This window comes from Panthera onca, chromosome E2, assembly GCF_046562875.1.
Source record: "Panthera onca isolate mPanOnc1 chromosome E2, mPanOnc1 haplotype 2, whole genome shotgun sequence".
Taxonomy (NCBI): Eukaryota; Metazoa; Chordata; class Mammalia; order Carnivora; family Felidae; genus Panthera; species Panthera onca.
Window position 1 is genome coordinate 19,297,980 of NC_138353.1, and position 16,213 is coordinate 19,314,192.

The following is a 16,213-nucleotide window of genomic DNA, read 5'->3' on the forward strand; positions in this document are numbered from 1 at the left end:
GGAACATAAGGACTTTGAGGAAAAACACAAAAAGACTCATTAGAACGGAGGGGGCACCCCTGGAAAGAGACCCACCGAGGTCCTGTTCTGCGCTCCGGCGACCGACAGGCTGGGGGCTGCAAGTTCCGTGGCTGGCCACCTTCTACTGCTCCGTGGGGCTCTAAAGAGGACGCCAGCCTCAACCAAAAGCCAGAGAGGGGAAACTCTCAAACATTTGACTGGGTTCAAAAGCCGTCGGACACCTTCTGTCTGCCTTTTCCCGGCTCGCATCTGGTTAGGGACTGTGAATCAGAATTCAGAATCTGTGCTGCCCAGAGGCGACAGGCACAGCAGAGAGGAAACACCCAAATGCAATAAATAACGGCCTGCTCGGGACCCTGCCCCTCCCCCTCCCCCAGCTACCTCTGCAGGGTCTGCTGGTTCTCCCGCATCAGGGACGAACCCCGCCCCCAAACCACCCCACGCTACGTGGAATGCGGGATACGGCTGTCGCTTCTGCACAGGACGGAGCCTGAGTCATTCGCTTTATAGCATCATTTATGGCATGAACTAGGAACGTAATGTGTTTACACAAACACACGACAATTGTACATCGGCATCTTTACAATATTAAAGGAGTCATATACAAGTCTACAGGCGTTGTTACACAGCGCGGGGCTGGCTGGGGCGCCCCTCCGAGGTTTCCCCACCTGGGTGGAGCCAGCGCACAGGGAAGGGTGACAAGGCCAGGGGTGTCCATCTTTGGGCCTGTCGTCTGGGAGGGAGCAGGTCTGTGAGCACCCCTCGGGCCAGTCCTTGTTGGAATCCGGGGCCAACAGCCCCAGGTATGCCTTGTGTCCCAGTCTTATTGGCAGGCTAGTGGTACAGTTTAACTCAAATTCAGTGTGCATATTAGTGTGGGAAAATCGGAGCTGGGGACGGCTTCCTGAGCTGGGGACCCAGAGGACGCTGACACATGGGCCCCTTCACCGTGGGGCCCGTTCCTGAGGTAAGGATGCGGTGTGGCCCCGTGGCTGGTCTGGATGGGGAGAGACTTCTGCAGAAGCCCGGGTGTGAGTACACTCAGGACTGGAAGCCCCAGGGTATTGGTAGGTCAGGTGACTCACCAAGTGTGGCCTGCACCCTGGGTGGCAGCAAAGGTGAGGGTCTCGGATGGTTCCAGAGCCATCCATCCCCCACACCCATCCAGCCCTCCTCCCAGCAGCCCTGCCCCGTGGGGGCCCTGCTTCCATTCCTATGGTATTGCCACTCTTGCCTCTGTCTCTGGAACAGGGACCAGAGGTCTCCCCAGCCCCACTCTGCGGGCACCTGGGCCCCGGCCCCCGGGAGCTCCTCTGCCACGGGGGCACGCACACGTCCGGCTAAGAACTGAGCACCAGATGAAGAAGCGTTGGTCCTTGTCGGCCTCTCTTGGCTTGTGCAGTTAGTTACTTCCATCTTAAATACTGTAGAAAAATAAGCCATCTGTGACGCAAGGAGACCCCGCGGAGTCTGCCACGCGTGGAGAAGGATGAACGGCTCCTCCGGAGTGGGCCGGGAGGCCTCTGCTGACCCTGCCTCGGAGAACGCTGTGCCAGGCCGGGGAGCCGCAGTGCCCCGAGAACTGTCCCCACCGCAGCATCTTTGGGTCACATTAACGGTCCTTCCGTGGGCATGCCTCCGGCGCCCCACGTTCTGTTGCCATGATACCTGGGGTTCCCTGGGCTGGCTTTGGACGCTCCAGCCCCACCCTCAGTCTCACGCCCACTGCTAAGCAGGCACAGGCAGAACTCCCCAGCACCGTTTCCAGGGCCCCGGGGGGTTCCCCAGGGCCACACGGCCTCAGGTGGGCACTGAGGCAGGGCCTAGTCCAGGGGCTCCTGCTTTATCCGGACCGCAGTAGGGGTGGGCTGCGGTCGCCGCTCCTCACGGCAAAGCACGTACTCGCTGAACTGGGAGGAGTCCACGCCACCCCCACAGGATGCAGCCACGCTAAAGCCCCTCTGAAACAGCCTCTCCAGGACCTGCCAGGGAAGACAGAAATGGTCAGCAATGCCCCGCTGCAAGAGTCTGCCTGGCTGGGCCTTGTGGGCAGGTAGGCATCAGCCAGGGCAAGGCCACCCTCTCCTGACAGCCCAAAGTTGAGCAACCACAGGAGGGACAGGAGCAGCCAGACCCTGGGTCCTCCTGAGTGACCAAACCTGGGAAGGCTGCCCTACCCTGCTGCGCTCAGAGGTCCGCAGCCTTCATCCAGAGGAGAAAGAGTCTTTGGGCCCCTTCTCTTCGCCATGATGTAACCTGCCCCCTCTCTCCGGAGGCGTGGTCCCAGCCCCTTCCCCCGCCTCACTGAGGCCTGACTCCACAGAGGCTCTGCCCTTGGCCTCTGGGCAGCCACCTGCTTCCCTGAGCTGTGAGTCCCAGATGGTTTGAGGCCTGGGGGCTCATCAGCTCAAGGGAACTCAGGGTGGGGAGGAGGAGGAGCCCTCTTGGGGTCTGAGTCTCTACCAGCCTCCATGTCCACGTGGGTTTGTGCCTCTGGGGGGGGGGGGTCTTGTCACTGTGTCTGACCCCTGTGTCCCACAAGTAGTTAAGTTTTGACTGACAGCCTGGGGAATGTGTGCATTGAGGGGGGAGGATGGGACTCTTCCCCCCGCCCCCCCCCCCCAATGCCCACTCTGCCCTCAGGCAGAAATAGGAGTCTGCTCTTAGGTCTGAAAGAGCTGGTGCAGAATAGGCCCCATCCATCTGGGGTTCTCCAGCTCTGAGACGCATCGGAGGGAGGCCAGTTCAGAACAGCTCTGGGCAGCCATCTGGGCGCCTGCGGCTGTGTGGGTCAGCAGGGTGCGTGAGGGGGCTCCAGGCCACCTCCACTCAGCCTCTGACCTGCCGCTCCTATGGCCTGGGTTCAATTTGAATCGAAAGGGAGACTCTGGGTGTCAAATGAGGCACACTCTGTTGAAAATACTCTGGGCCATTTTTATAGAACATCCTTTTGGAAAAAAAAAAAAAAAAAAGCACGGATCAATTTTTTTAAGTCCATCCCCCAGGCGCCATCATTTAATTATGAGCGGGACATAAATTATGCATCGACACATTGTTGCCTTTTCTGTGAGATGGCACGGAGGGCTTCACCGTTTCAGGGACCGCGCCTCCCTCCACCCATCCCTGCTGCCGGAGGGCTGTGGGGAGGCAGGGGTGAGGCGGGTGGGGCGCGCGCACGCAGCCCTCACCTGCACGGAGTTGAGCCGGCAGTAGCCGTTGAGCGGGAAGCGGATGACGTGCGTGGGGTCCTGGTTCCAGCCGGCGTTGACAGAGTTGCACATGACGTCCCCGGTCTCAGGGAAAACCTCCTCGATGAGGGCCTTCTCGCCACTGAGCGCGATCCGCTCACCCAAGTCCGGCGTGACCCGCACCACCAGGCAGTCACAGGCGCGGCTGCGGCGCCGCTGCTCCTGCTCCTGCTGCCAGCGCTCCAGCTCGCGCACCATGGGCTGCAGCTGGTAGTACCGCGCCTCCTCGTAGAGCAGGCTGAAGTCCTGTGGGCATGCGCAGAGGGGATGGTGGGAGGTGGGGGCCGGTCTTTCCAAGGCCAGCCCCCCACGCCGCCCGCCTGGCCCCATGCAATACCGTGGAGCTGCGACCCCCAGGGCTCAGCGTGGACTGGGATGGTTGTACCCATTGTACAGATGGGGGAAATGAGGCTCAGGTGAATGTGTACAGGCACGGGAGTCTAGCCTTGACCGAAAGGCAGCAGTTGGTGTCCACCTTTGCCAGACTCGTCCCACAAGTCCCACACTCGCTCTCTTCCATCTGGCCCCAAACCCCTGGAGCAGAGAGAGGCCTCCGGAAAGACCAGGGGGCTGCACTAGTGGAGCCTGAGGCTGTGCCTATGTCTGGAGACCTGCTGCCTTCTTAGAATCCCAGAGAAGTGAGGCTGGGCACAGAGCAGCAGCACCCTCATCTGCCCCGGAGGAGCTCACAGCCCAGCAGGGAGGCAGGGCACACCTCCCTGGGTTGGATGTCCCGCATGCTGTCTACCAGCTCTGAGGCCTCTGATCATCAGTTACCTCCTCAGAGCCTCGGTTTCCTCGTCTATAAAATGGACATAAACGCCCGTCTCAGAGAAGGGGGCGAGGGCCAAAGGACAACAAAATGCGCCAGGTGCCGGGCCCACCCCGCTCTAGCAGGCAGGTGAGGAGGTGTCTGGGAGTGGGAAGCCCACCCCCAGGCAGCCGACTCCCAGGCTGGCATGCTCATGCCATCTGTCCCCCAAACACATGTGCACCCATATGTGCCCTGGCCCTGAGTAGCTCAGGACCCATGACTCGGGCCAGTCACTGGGGCTCAGCTCAAGGCTGAGTCAGGAGGCCCAACCCCCAAAGCAGGGCCCATCCTATAGGCCCTAAGCCCCTTCCTTCCTGCTGCTGGCCCCCCAGCCTCTGGAAAGCCCAATTTCCCTCCACAGGGGCTCCCCAGGGTGCCATCCTGGGCATCTGCTCTATCCACTCCAGAGGTTTCAAACGATATCGGCACACATTTTTTCTTATGGCCCAGAACTTCTCCACCCGATGCCACACCACCAATTCCACGCAGGAGTGAGGTGTAACACTCCCTCCAGCCCGTTCCACCCCTGGGCCTCCATGCATCCACTCAGGCTGCAAGCCAAAGACCAGGAGGCAGCCTCAAGAATGCCCTGACCCCCCACCGGTCCATGCCACGGCCTTCTATGGCCAAGTCCTAAACATAAACCCAGTCTGCCCCTTTGCCCCATCTTTGCTGCCTCCAATCAGGGCCAAGGCCTTCAGGAAACTCCCTTGGCCTCCTGCTCCCGCCCCTCACCCTCCTTCTCCACACAGTAGCCAAGGCTAGCAGACCTGTCATTCCCTGCTCACATCCCTGCCACCGCGTTCAGGGTAAAATGCCACCAGCCACATGCCGAGCTAGCCACCAAGGTCCCACCTCAAACAGCAGCCTCCTTTCCCGTCCCCGTTCCTACAGCCCCAGGCTGACACCTTCTCTCTGGTTCTGGACGGTACCAAGCTTCTTGCCACCCTGCCCGCTCACCAAGACCCTCACACCTGTTTGCCCCTGTTCCTCCTTCACCATCCAGAGAAGCATCCTTCCCTCCAACCCCCCTGGGGCCAGGTTCTCCATGCTTCCCCTTCACCACGCTTCACTTCCAGGAAACATCTGCTCCCCCACCAAGGGGATTCAAGCATTTCACTGTTGTTGAACATCTGTCTTCTCGCTAGATTGTAAGTGCGATGAGGACAGGACCCGTGTCTGCCCCGGATTTCATTGTATCTTCGGCCTGACTTTGGTTATTGGCACCCAGCATCAGTTGGATGGAGGACAAAACAGCCCCAGGGTCATTGGTCCTCTGGGTGCAGGAAGGGAGGGAGGGAGGGAGGGAGGGACAATTGCTGGTTCAAGGCAGGTCTAAGCTTCCTTCCTCTGGGATCCCCGGAGCCATGGAGTGGCCCAGCACTAAGGCAGCCTCTCAGAGCCAGATTGGCTGCCCCGGACAGGCTCACCCCAAGACCGGGGGATAACCTTTCATTTAAAAGGTATTGAGTTTGCACCAGGCTTCCCCCTGCAAATTGCTGACAAGGAGCACACGTGGGAACCTCTAAGTCCCGTAACTCTGATGCACGACCGTCCCTCAACACGGCAAACGAAATGGGGTAAGCACTACTGCTTAATTGTTGTTACACCCTGATAAATAAGCTAAAAACGTGAGAAAACAAAATTAGTTTAGAAAAACTGATTTAGCCCTCGGCTTCATCGTTTAACTTTTTATGGTTGCCATGACGACCATGGGTCCATTTATTAAGTCACAGCGTCCCCTGTGTAATGCCACCGCACAGGCATCGCTGGGGAGCTGCCGGCTGCAGACTTACCTTGAAGTCATCCGGGAGCAGCAGTTTTGACGTCCGCAGGAAGCTCAGGACATAGCGGAAAATCTCCCCATCCCGGTCGATGAAATAATGTTGCTTTAAACTGTCCAGGACGATGGGTTCAGTGCCATTGAAGAGGCGGCTTATTCTGGGAGAGAGAGTGGGATATCTGATGGAAGGGCCAGGCCACCTGCCCTGCCCCCACCCCTTAGGGTCTGCCCTGCTGGAGGGGTGGGGGGCCTCACATGGGTCACTCTGGGACTGTGCCAGGCATGACGGATGTCCGTATACACCAAGGGCAGCCAGGCCGCAGTCAGGACACTGGCACACGCTGTATACCCAGCCTACACTCACAAGCCACAGCCAGAGAGAGACGCGCCTGGCTGCATGCACCCGCGGACACGACAGGCTTGGAAAACTACAGTGAGACAAAGACACAGCCTCGTTGCCCCATGCACGCCAACCCCTGCCAGACAGACCCCGCCCCCCCCACTGAAAACTCCCACTGACCGTCAGATACCCCAGCCCACGGCCACACACCCAGCTAACACGTGTAAGCCCGGCAAGACAGTCCTGGGTCCCACACCTTGCCCAAGCCACACAAATGAGCAGCACACGGGACACACCTGGGCGAGAGGCACAGGCTCACACGGTCCCCTCCCTTGCAACACACAAATCACACGCAGACCCGGACACGCCCAGGCAAAGGACACGCCGGCCAGCGTGAACCGAGCGGAGACACAGCCATTTGCACTGGACAAACTCACAGGCAGACCATGCAGTCACCCGCTCAGGGGGGCCTGGGGGAGGAAGAGAGGCAGGCGGGAGGGACAGCATGTGCCACAGCAGACGTGCATTCAACAGCGTGCTTGCACACACGCTGCGGTGTGAACGCGTCTGCACGCACCACTGTCTACACAGAGGCACGCACTCCAGTGTGCCCACACGCTGGCAGATGCACACGGACAGGTCCCATCCCGGCACCCTGTCCTCTGAAGGGCACTTGGTTCTGACAGAAACACAGGACCTGCAGGATGCTCGTGGGGAGCCCCCGATACCTGTCCCCATCCGCTCCAGGGAGGACCCTGGCCTCAGGGCCAGGGCTGGGGCCTCTCCGATGCCCAGGGTGGCTGGCCCCATCTGGCTGGTTCCCTGGCTGCCCCCAGGCCCAGCTGTGGACAGTTAGGAGCCCCCAGGAGGGGTGGGGACAGCCGAGAGCTTGACTCAGGAGCAGGTGGGAGGTTGGCAGTGTCCCCTCAGCGATGACACCCCCAGACATCCTTCAGCAGGCGGGGCCCCACACCGGCTAAACCCTGCCAAGGCGGCAGCTTGTAGGCACAGCCCGGGAGAACGGTGGCCTGGTCTGGGACTGAGGCCTCCTAGCCCAGCCCGCACAAGCTGGTGCCTAAGCCTCCTGCCTCACTGCCCCTACCAGCAAGGACCCTCCAGGGACGCTCCCCTCTCCGCCAACAGCCCAGTCCTCCGTCCACTCCAAGTCACTGTTCCTGAGGCCCTGCTCTGCCCGAGCATTGTGTGCCAGTGCACGTGAGCCGGGCGGAAGCTGAGGGGTTAGAGTCTCCAGAGCCTCGCCCAGAGCCTCCCATCTATACTGTCCCCCACTCTGGTGGCCTGGCACACTCAAGGCATTGGCTGGGAGGGCCTGCTCAGGTGTGCAGCAGCCATGCAGTCACACATTCTCCCTCTGGGGACATGGCCCAGCCCCTGTCCCAGTGGGGCCGTAGAAAAGGCAAGGCTAACTCGTGGACGCGCGTGAGCCGCTCAGAGTCTATGATGTGGCGTGGAGAGGCCCCAGCCTGTGGAACCAGCACTGCCGTCACCCAGATACGACTCATCTCGGGACTCCTCAAGCCATGGAGCCCTCTCACCTCCCCAGGCCCGGGGGACGCAGCCCCTGCTGGAAAGCCTTACGGGCTTCATGGCCTGTTCCAGCTGCCCAAGTCCCCAAAACCTGACCTCCACAGAGCTTGGGCGTTCAGATGTCAGAATGAGGGCCATCCAGCACCCTAGAGACAGATGGGACGAGGCAACACTGCCTGTCCCGTGGGCAGTCCTCGGCAGCAGACAGCCGAGGGCCCAAACATGGCACCAGCAGGAAGAAGGAAGAGCCACATCCACAGGCAAGCCAGCAAGTCCACGGCCTCAGCCTCTGGAACTTTCTCTCCTGTTCCTGGTTGAGCTCAAACACTCTGTGCAGCAAGCAACGTTCTAGGCCACGGCTGGCTGGGGCTCCACACCATCCTGTTGGTCTAGAGGGCTTCCTGGGTCACCCACATTCCAGGGCTGACTGGGTTCTAGGTTGTCCTGTTGGTCCATGGCTAGAAGGTTCTCAATCCGCCTTACTTTAAGACTGGTTCTAGACCTTACCATCAGTGTCTCTCCAAAGGACAAAGGCCTTCCATGCCCTCAGGATTTGAGGCTACCAAGGATGAGAGCAGTTTAGGGCAGGTTAGGACAATGGTCACAAAAGAACAACCCCCGCCTCCCCCGCCCCCCATCACTTTGCAGGGTCTTGGGAGCCAACTCCTTTCTGGGCTACCCTCTGGGAAAGGCTACAGGGTTTTGGGGCACCTCTGACCCCAGCTGATGGAGGTCTTTTGTTTAAGCTTTGGCTCCAATTTCCCGGATGTTTCGGTGGAAGATTTTATTAGTAATTTGCGGCTTCCCACAGCCGGCGTGGATACCAGCTTGGGACTGTGATGGCAGCAGCTAACGGATGTCCGGCAGGGGTGAGAGAGGTGGCAGCCCCTGGAGTTCATTTCCAGCCCTGGGCAGCCGTGCTCCGTTCTTTATGGGCAAGGGCTGATGGCTTTCCCTGGGCCACCCAGTGGTAGCACCTGCTCCCTGATGAGCCAAGAACCAGAAGCCCAGATATAGTCCCGTGGGCACGGGCCCCGAGGGTGCAGGGCACTAGCCCCCTGGTCTCACAGCACTGCCCGAGGTGGGACTTTCCTGATACCCAGAACCCCCTGCCTCCTCGGTGACCTTAGCAATCTTCTCCATCGCTTGGTGACTCATACATCAATGCCAGTGGGTGAGGGATTGATCTTGGTTTCCGGAATTGGTGAAAAACATTTCTTTTTAATTTTAATGATTCACTGAAAGAAGGATGAGAGAGATCTGAGGGGCTCTTGCCAGCACAGCAGCCCCACCCACCTCCCAGGCCGGGCCTGACTCACTGTCCGCTGACTGTCCTACAGGTCACGCCGCCCGTTGGCCTCGAGGCCGAAGCTTCAGGCCCAGGGAGCAGCCCTGCCCTGAGCCAGAAGCCATCCAGGCAAGAACAACAGATTCATCGCAGAGCCCCAGCCTCGGGGAAGGCACGCAGACTGCCACCCCCTCCAGGCACATCCTGCCGCCGAGGGTCCCACCTGCCAGATCGCGAGCCACGTGGCCTCGGCTCCCTGGTGAGGAGGCCTGCCCCACCACAGAGCAGCACGATGGGCAAGGATGAGCTGCCCTGTGGGTATGGGAGGGGAGGGCCACCCCCCTGTCCTTGCTGCTCCCAGGCAGCAGCCTGGAGACGCGAATGAGGCAGCCATTCCCTGCAGGCCTGAGCTGCGATGGCTCTAGAAAGGCAAGTGTCTGATTTCAAGAAACACTCTTCAGAGAGGTTGTGGGCAAGGGTTTTATGAATTTCACTCACAAACGTCGCCAACCGATTAAGGGATGATCTATCTCAAACAACCCGGGAATGCCGCAGAAGGCAAAATTGAAATTAAATAAGCAGAATCCATCTCCCATCCTAGACAGAGCTCGCAGGCCGCCACCGCCAGCGTGGCCTCGTGGCTGCGGCCCCGGCGAGGCCCCAAGTTCACCAGTGCCTGCCCCAGGCCTCAGCCTCTGCTGGGCCGAGGGAATGAAGTCCCAACTGCCATCTGTGCCCCAGACTCCCCAAATTCTGAACTGGACTCTACATCCACCTCCAGCATGTGCTCCTAGAGGGAGCACTCCTGCCCCCGTGGAGGGCTCCGCCCTGGCCCTCATCAAGCCGCCATGCGCTAGGACTCCTCCACAACGAGCCTTCACACCAGCGATAAGGCAGACTGACAAGAAGGCTTCCCAGAGATGATCCCTTGGTGTCTGGGGGATTAATTAACTCCTCTTGTTTTTTTTTAAATGTATAAAACGAGGGCGATACCCTGTAGCCTTGGCCCTCCTGCTGCTCAGCCCTGGGCGGTGGCCGCCTCGCTGTGCCAGGAGCAAGCAGTCGTGGGCTCTGCGTGCAGCGTGCTGTACCATCTCCAGGGGGTGCTCAGAGACCCAGCCCGTCTCTGGTCCGCCCTGCTCCTATGTCAATGGGAAACCAGGTCCCTGGGAGGGACGTGCCCAAGTGGCGGGAGCGGGGGATCTGACAGCGCCCAGCACCTCCCACAAATAGGCCCAGGAGTCAGGAGCTCCAGGAGCTGGGCGGAGAGCCGGGTGCACTGTTGGGATGCTCCTGGTCAGAGACACCTCATCTGCAACTCCCCCTACCTCCCCACCCCTGCCCAAGGGAGCCGGCTGCTATACCCGAGGGTCTAGCAGTGGCCACGCGGACAGACAAAGCTGGAAACTGCAGCTCCCCTCATGCTCCCCCTTGTGTACTTAACCAAGGGTCAGAGTAGGAAACGGGATTAAATACTTCTCTCCCCCAGGATCCCAAGGAGTATGCAGCATGGCTCACAAATGATCCTTTGCAAAGGCCAGGACTGAGGCTCGCTCAAGGGGACCCTGAAGGTACCTGAGATTCCCCAGCCAGCTGCTGGCCACTTTCAGGTGGGGCTGGCCCTGCTTAAGGGGCTTCTGCCGGTGGGTCGGGAGCTCCACCGGGCACTTTCAATACCACCAGCACAGGGCCACAAGTCCCTGTAGAAAGCATCTTTTAAGAGGTAGACTCGGCCTCCCAAACTCTAGTCCTCCAGGTCCAGGAGAGTGGGAGGGCCCTGGAGAGCCTGAGCGGCTGACAGAGGAGACAGAGCCCACTGGCAGCGGGCTGCAGATGGGACCAACAACCACCGTGCGCCTGGTGCTCCAAGGGGCTCAGCTCTTACCTGGAGTCAGGGTACTTGGTGAGCGTGGCCAGGCTGCTGGTGTACATGTGGCCACCCACATCGATGTGCACGGGTGCGTTGGACTTGGTGAGCTGGGCTGGCAGTGGGATCCCCTGGGCGGCCAGGGGAGACACGGGCGACCGGGTAAGAGACAACCGGGACATGCTTCCTCCCTCCTGGAGATGGAAACAAGGTGAAAACGAGAGCTTCTCCACAACAGAGCTGTGCACTCCCTTTTATTGCCAATGTGATCACAGATCTAATCAGATCACTTCTGCCTGTGCCTGATCACATATTCAGCTGACAAATTATGGCCACCACTGTAATTAAGTGTATTTGCATCATTTTCTTCAAAGAACCAGAGGGAAAAAGAAAGATGCTTATTAGCAATAAGAAATCAAGAAAAAAATTTTTCAAGGTGTCAGCCTCCAGGGGCATAAAACAAACTGCAAAATTCTAATTAAAGGTCGCGGGCTTATGTGTTAGATGTGAAATATCCCCTGACAAACGAATCACCAATTTGTGAATTGGGATTCAGGGGTTTTTGCAAGTTTGTCTCAGTAACGAGACACCTCTAAATTAGTGACTTCCTCAGCACCTAAGGCGTTGAGTTTTATACATGTAGTAAATTTCACATCAAATTAAGAGCATTTTTGTTTCAAAAAATACATAATCGCACAGCCAGTCAACAGCCATCTCTTGACTGCGGCGGCTGGGAGGAAGGGCGGCAGGTAAGCAGGCAGGCGCTGGGGATAAGGGCAGAGAGGGGGCCACCGGCCGCTGCCCCAGCCCACCCTGCTGGCTCTCACCGCAGTGCTGGCGCTGCCGTGGGCGTGAAGCGAGGACCCGCTCGGCCGCTCCTTGCGGTGAGGCATCTAGGCTTCCATCGCTGCCCAGAGTATCTGTGGGGAGCACCGACAAAACCATAGGGCTTTTACTCCTCAGGAGTCGTGGGCGCTGGGTCTCCCAGAGTCAAAGACGCTTGGAATCCTCCTTTCTGCATTTTCTCTCTGGGACCCCCCACCACACAGCCCTCTCCAGATTCCACCCGCCACTACCCTATCCCCATGCTCCAAAGCCGTAGCAGCTTACACGCACACACGCGCGCGCACACACACACACACACACACACACACACACACACACACACACGTGTTTTCTGGGCAGCTCCACGTCTGCTAATTCGGCTAATGACAGTGCTGAAACATATGCTCACCATTATTGCCCCAAAATGTTTCAGAACAAATCTGATTTTCCTGGTATTTTGGTTCAGAGCCATGTTACCAACCGTGTCTCCTCTTGCATCAGCAGAGAGCCCTGTGGACCACAGCTCAGGGAGGATCCCCCAGCCTCCATGGGCTCGGGAGCCCAGGACTCTGAACACCGTCTCCACGGTGTTAAGATGCAGTGTGAGAATGGCCAGTCACAGAGAAGTCTCTTTAGGCAGAAGCCAGGGCATAGGGAAGAGTGAAAGTCACTTAGGAAGCCACCTCTCCCCTAGGGCGCCTAAGAGAGGAAACTTGCCTTTGTTTGCCTGGCCTGCACCTCTGCAGTTTCAACCCAGACCCCCAGAATGGTCTTGTCTGTGCCTAATGTATTCCAGACCCCCTCAGGATCACACCCCCCCAAGGCACTAGAGAGCTGGCCGGAAGGAAACAGAGAGCAGCTCAGCAAACGGACCTTCCGTTCTGCTCTTCTCCACTAGTGACTTTCCTGTGTGCCACGACCACCTGAAATAAGACTGTCTCTCAGTCACTAGAAGCCACCTTAGGACCCTGCCGAAGGGCGGGGGAGGGGGGAGAAGAGGTCTATGCAGCCCTCTGCATTGACCTGAGGCTGTCTCATAGGGCACAGTGAACACCAACCCCCTCCCACACACATACACACACACTGGCTCCCACAAGCCTAACCTGGACTTCTCCGTCGCAGGTTTGACTTTGTGCCTTGAAATTCAACATCCAATTTTAAAACACGGACCAAGGTCCAACGAACGTCAATACTGCAAATTTAAGTGAGGTTACCATCCTAGGATCTGTTCTGCCCTCAGTGCTCTGGAAGGTTCCCTGACATGACACTGGGGTGGGGGTTGCGATTAAACAGTGATGTTTAATTTATACTCTCACTGGGGAGCTACTCAGGGTCTGCGGCTTTTGGCATTCCTGACTTCTGGCCAGCTCAGAAAAGAAATGCAGGTCACTTATCTCAAGGAAGTTCTGAGAAACCAAAACAGACCTCAGGATGGGTTTTCCTGCCCTGGGAGGTTCTGCTGGGGGAGGAGTCACAAGGAAAGCCACAACTGAGGATAAAGTGTGCTGGAAGGGATTCCAATGGAAATTCTATCAAAGCGGACTGAGCAATGTTTTCCCCACTACCAGGACACTACTCAAGTGACATTTAACACCAAGTACCCATCACAGAAGCTGCTCAATCCTGTTCTCATCCAGCCTCTTCTCCATCACAAGCGCGACCTGATGTTCACTGGCAAACCAAAAAACTCACCGTTGGAAGCCCCAGGCTTTACGCCTCCACCAGAACCTCCAGGGCTGCCTCCGGCCAACGCATCTGTGCTGGACAACGACCCTTTCCCCGACACCACTGCTGAGGTCAGAAGCACAAAAGTGGGTGCAGTAAGAGACGCAAGTTCATTTCTTCAACATCACCGGCAAATCCACGACCCACCACCCAGCCCCAGCGCGCCCCGGCCCTCCCGAGGCTCGCCCAGACCGCCTGTTGCAGGGGTCTCCGCGCTGTAGCGTGCTCCAGGGCCCGCGGGTCTCCAAACTGGCTAGGTATTGACCCGCTTCCCTGAGCTGCGGTGGGAGCCCCGGGTCCCGCGCCCGCCCGCCGCCGCCGCCGCCGCCGCCGCCGCGCCCCGCCCGCCGAGCGGAGGGAAGCGAGCAGAATGCCACGCTCATTTACACACAAAATGATTTTGTGTCCCATTGTGTTCGCAGTTGTTCAGCTCTCTGGGGGTGATTAAACTGGCTGAGCTGCGGCAGCTTGAGACGATTTCACTAAATCGCTTCTTCGTGAAGTCGCTTCTTTGCTAAGCTGTTATTTTAACCATAAAAGGTAAACAGAAGGCGCCTCGCGAGCTCCCTTCAGCTCTGCGCCCTGGGCGCCAGCCGCGGGCGAGAGTGCCAGGGGCCTGCGGAATTGTCCGGGATGGAGGGGGAGGGCGGCGGAGGGAGGCGGGCATGCCACCTGGTGCGCGCCAGCCCCGCCGCAGAGCCCGCCGGCCGGTGTGAACTTCGGGGCGGCCGGAGCCGGCTGGGCCGAGGCCGGCGGCGCCGCGGGGCGGGGGTGGCCACGGAACCGGAGTGCCTGGCAGGGCGGGGAGGGGTGTACGGCGGGGGCGGGGCGGAGGACAAAGTTAAATCAAGAGGCAGACACTTAGAGACCACAGATGGGAAGCTCGCCTAATTAAGGACGTAAAAGCGCTTTTGTTCTCAAAGTTTATTGTTGCCGGGATTAAAAAAAAATTAATTGAAACTAATGCTGTTATTCACTCGTGCAGTTAAATTCCTTCATGCACATTTGAGACACGGAGTGAAAACTTGAAGCTTATCTTTCTGCAGTCGAGGTGGGGGGCAAGGGATGACGGAAAGGCGTTTGGGCTGCGGGAGAGGGGCATTTCCGAATGTGTGCCCCGTGCGCGCGTCCAGGTCAGGGGGTACCCGCGGGCAGCAGGAGCCCGAGGCGTCTCCGCAAGGCCCGCCCGGGGCCGCCAAGCCCGCGCGCCTGGGACCACCACCAGCTCGCCGGCCCCCCCGCCCCGTCTCGGACTCGCGTGGTGGGCGTCAGACGACGCACATCTGTCCCGTTAGAGACTTTTTCTCTCTGATTTGGGCGCCAAGCCGGGCCCTGTGCGCCCCGAAGCCCCAGAGGCGTGAGCCTGGTGCTGACCCCGGAAACTCGCTGGCCCTGCAGGGCGCTCGGCCCTGCACTGAGGCCCGAGTGCCGGGACCTGCAACACCACCACCCCCACACCCCGCCCCGCGCGGCAGGAAGCTCGGAGCCCGCCCGCGTGGGGAGGGTCCACCCGGGGCCAGGGCCAGGGCCAGCCCACGTGGGCAACCCCCCCCTCCCGCGCCAGGCCTTTGTGCTGGGTGCCCCCGCGCCGCCAGCCCCCGCCGCCCGGCACCGGGACAAAGCAGCCGCCCCTACCCAGGTCCGAACCCCGGCCGAGCTACTTTCTCGGTATCACCGCCACTTTGGGGACAGGGGTGCGCGGCGCCGAGCGGTGGCCGCCCGCGCGGGGCTTACCTCGGAGCCGGAGCGGCGGATCGGGCTCGGGCGCAGCCCCCGCCCCCCGCAGCCGCCGGTCTCGGGCGCCGGGCGCAGCCTGGCCGCCTATGCTCTCTGCGCGGGTCGCTCCGGTCTCGTCCTGGAGTTACTTTCTCTCTCGCCCCCAACCCTCCCCCCACCCACCCCTCCCGCCCCGGCCCCCGCTTCGCGCGGCCCCTCGCGGCGCGGCGCGCCGGGGCCTCCCCTCCCCGCCCTCCCCTCGCCTCCTCCCCTCCTCGCGGCCGCCGCCGCCGCCACCGCCGCCTCCTCTTCGCGCCGCTCTCCGGCTGCCCTCCCGCCGCTCCCACCTCCTCTCCTCCCTCCTCTCTCTCCAGCGGCCTTCCCTGATTGCTGGCGAGAAAACCAGCCCCCCACCCCAGCCCGTAGCCCGCGCCCCGTCGCGGCCGAGCCCGGACGCAAAGGGCAGCGATCCGGCTCCAAATTACCCAGCGCGGCGAGCGCGAGCGGGAGCGCGCGGCGACTCCTGGCTCGGGGCTCGGCTGCGCCGCGGGGCAGAGGATTAGAGTCGCAATTAGCTCCGCGCGCCCGCGCCTGCCGCGCTCGGCGACAAAAATGCGCTGGTTCCCCTCCTTTCGCCGGGCGATCCCCACCCGCCTCTCCCGGAGCCCGAGCCTTCCCGCCGGGGCCTCCGCCAGGACCCTCCCGGGAGCGGTGCGCCCGGGCCCCCGCGCCCTCCGCCGCCCAGCCCCCCGCCCCCCGCCGGCCGGCCACGCGGCGCCCGGGCCTCCTCCGGGCTCGGGAGGGGGCGGGGGAGAAGCTGATTTTAATCATTGTCATTTCATCTGATGTAATATTTCCCCGGGCGCTTTCAGCTGGGCATAAATTTTCGGCTCCCAAATAAGTAACACAGGGCACGTTTCTCACATTTCTTGACTCTTCGGTTACAAAGAGGAGAGCAGCCGCCGCCGCGGCGCCCGGGGGTAGGGGGCGGGACTTGGGAAGAAACTGGGCTGCGAGTCGGCCGGGGCTGGAGCGGAG

At 60.3% G+C, this 16,213-nt stretch overlaps 1 protein-coding gene across 2 annotated transcripts; it reads right to left on the bottom strand.

The window, feature by feature from the left end:
* Window positions 1-519: 519 nt before the first annotated feature.
* Window positions 520-15,361, bottom strand: KCTD15 (potassium channel tetramerization domain containing 15). 2 transcript variants are annotated; one of them, XM_060650938.3, is made up of 7 exons: window positions 15,194-15,361; window positions 13,427-13,522; window positions 11,737-11,829; window positions 10,928-11,103; window positions 5,880-6,024; window positions 3,210-3,515; window positions 520-2,003 (listed from the first exon to the last, which is right to left on the bottom strand). In XM_060650938.3, exons 3-7 carry the CDS (start codon window positions 11,800-11,802, stop codon window positions 1,845-1,847), a joined length of 852 nt encoding a protein of 283 aa, XP_060506921.1. In that variant the 5' UTR covers window positions 11,803-11,829; window positions 13,427-13,522; window positions 15,194-15,361; the 3' UTR covers window positions 520-1,844. The 2 variants fall into 2 exon arrangements, with proteins under 2 accessions (XP_060506921.1, XP_060506919.1); XM_060650936.3 differs by having other exon boundaries at window positions 13,427-13,525.
* Between the last annotated feature and the right edge of the window lie 852 nt (window positions 15,362-16,213).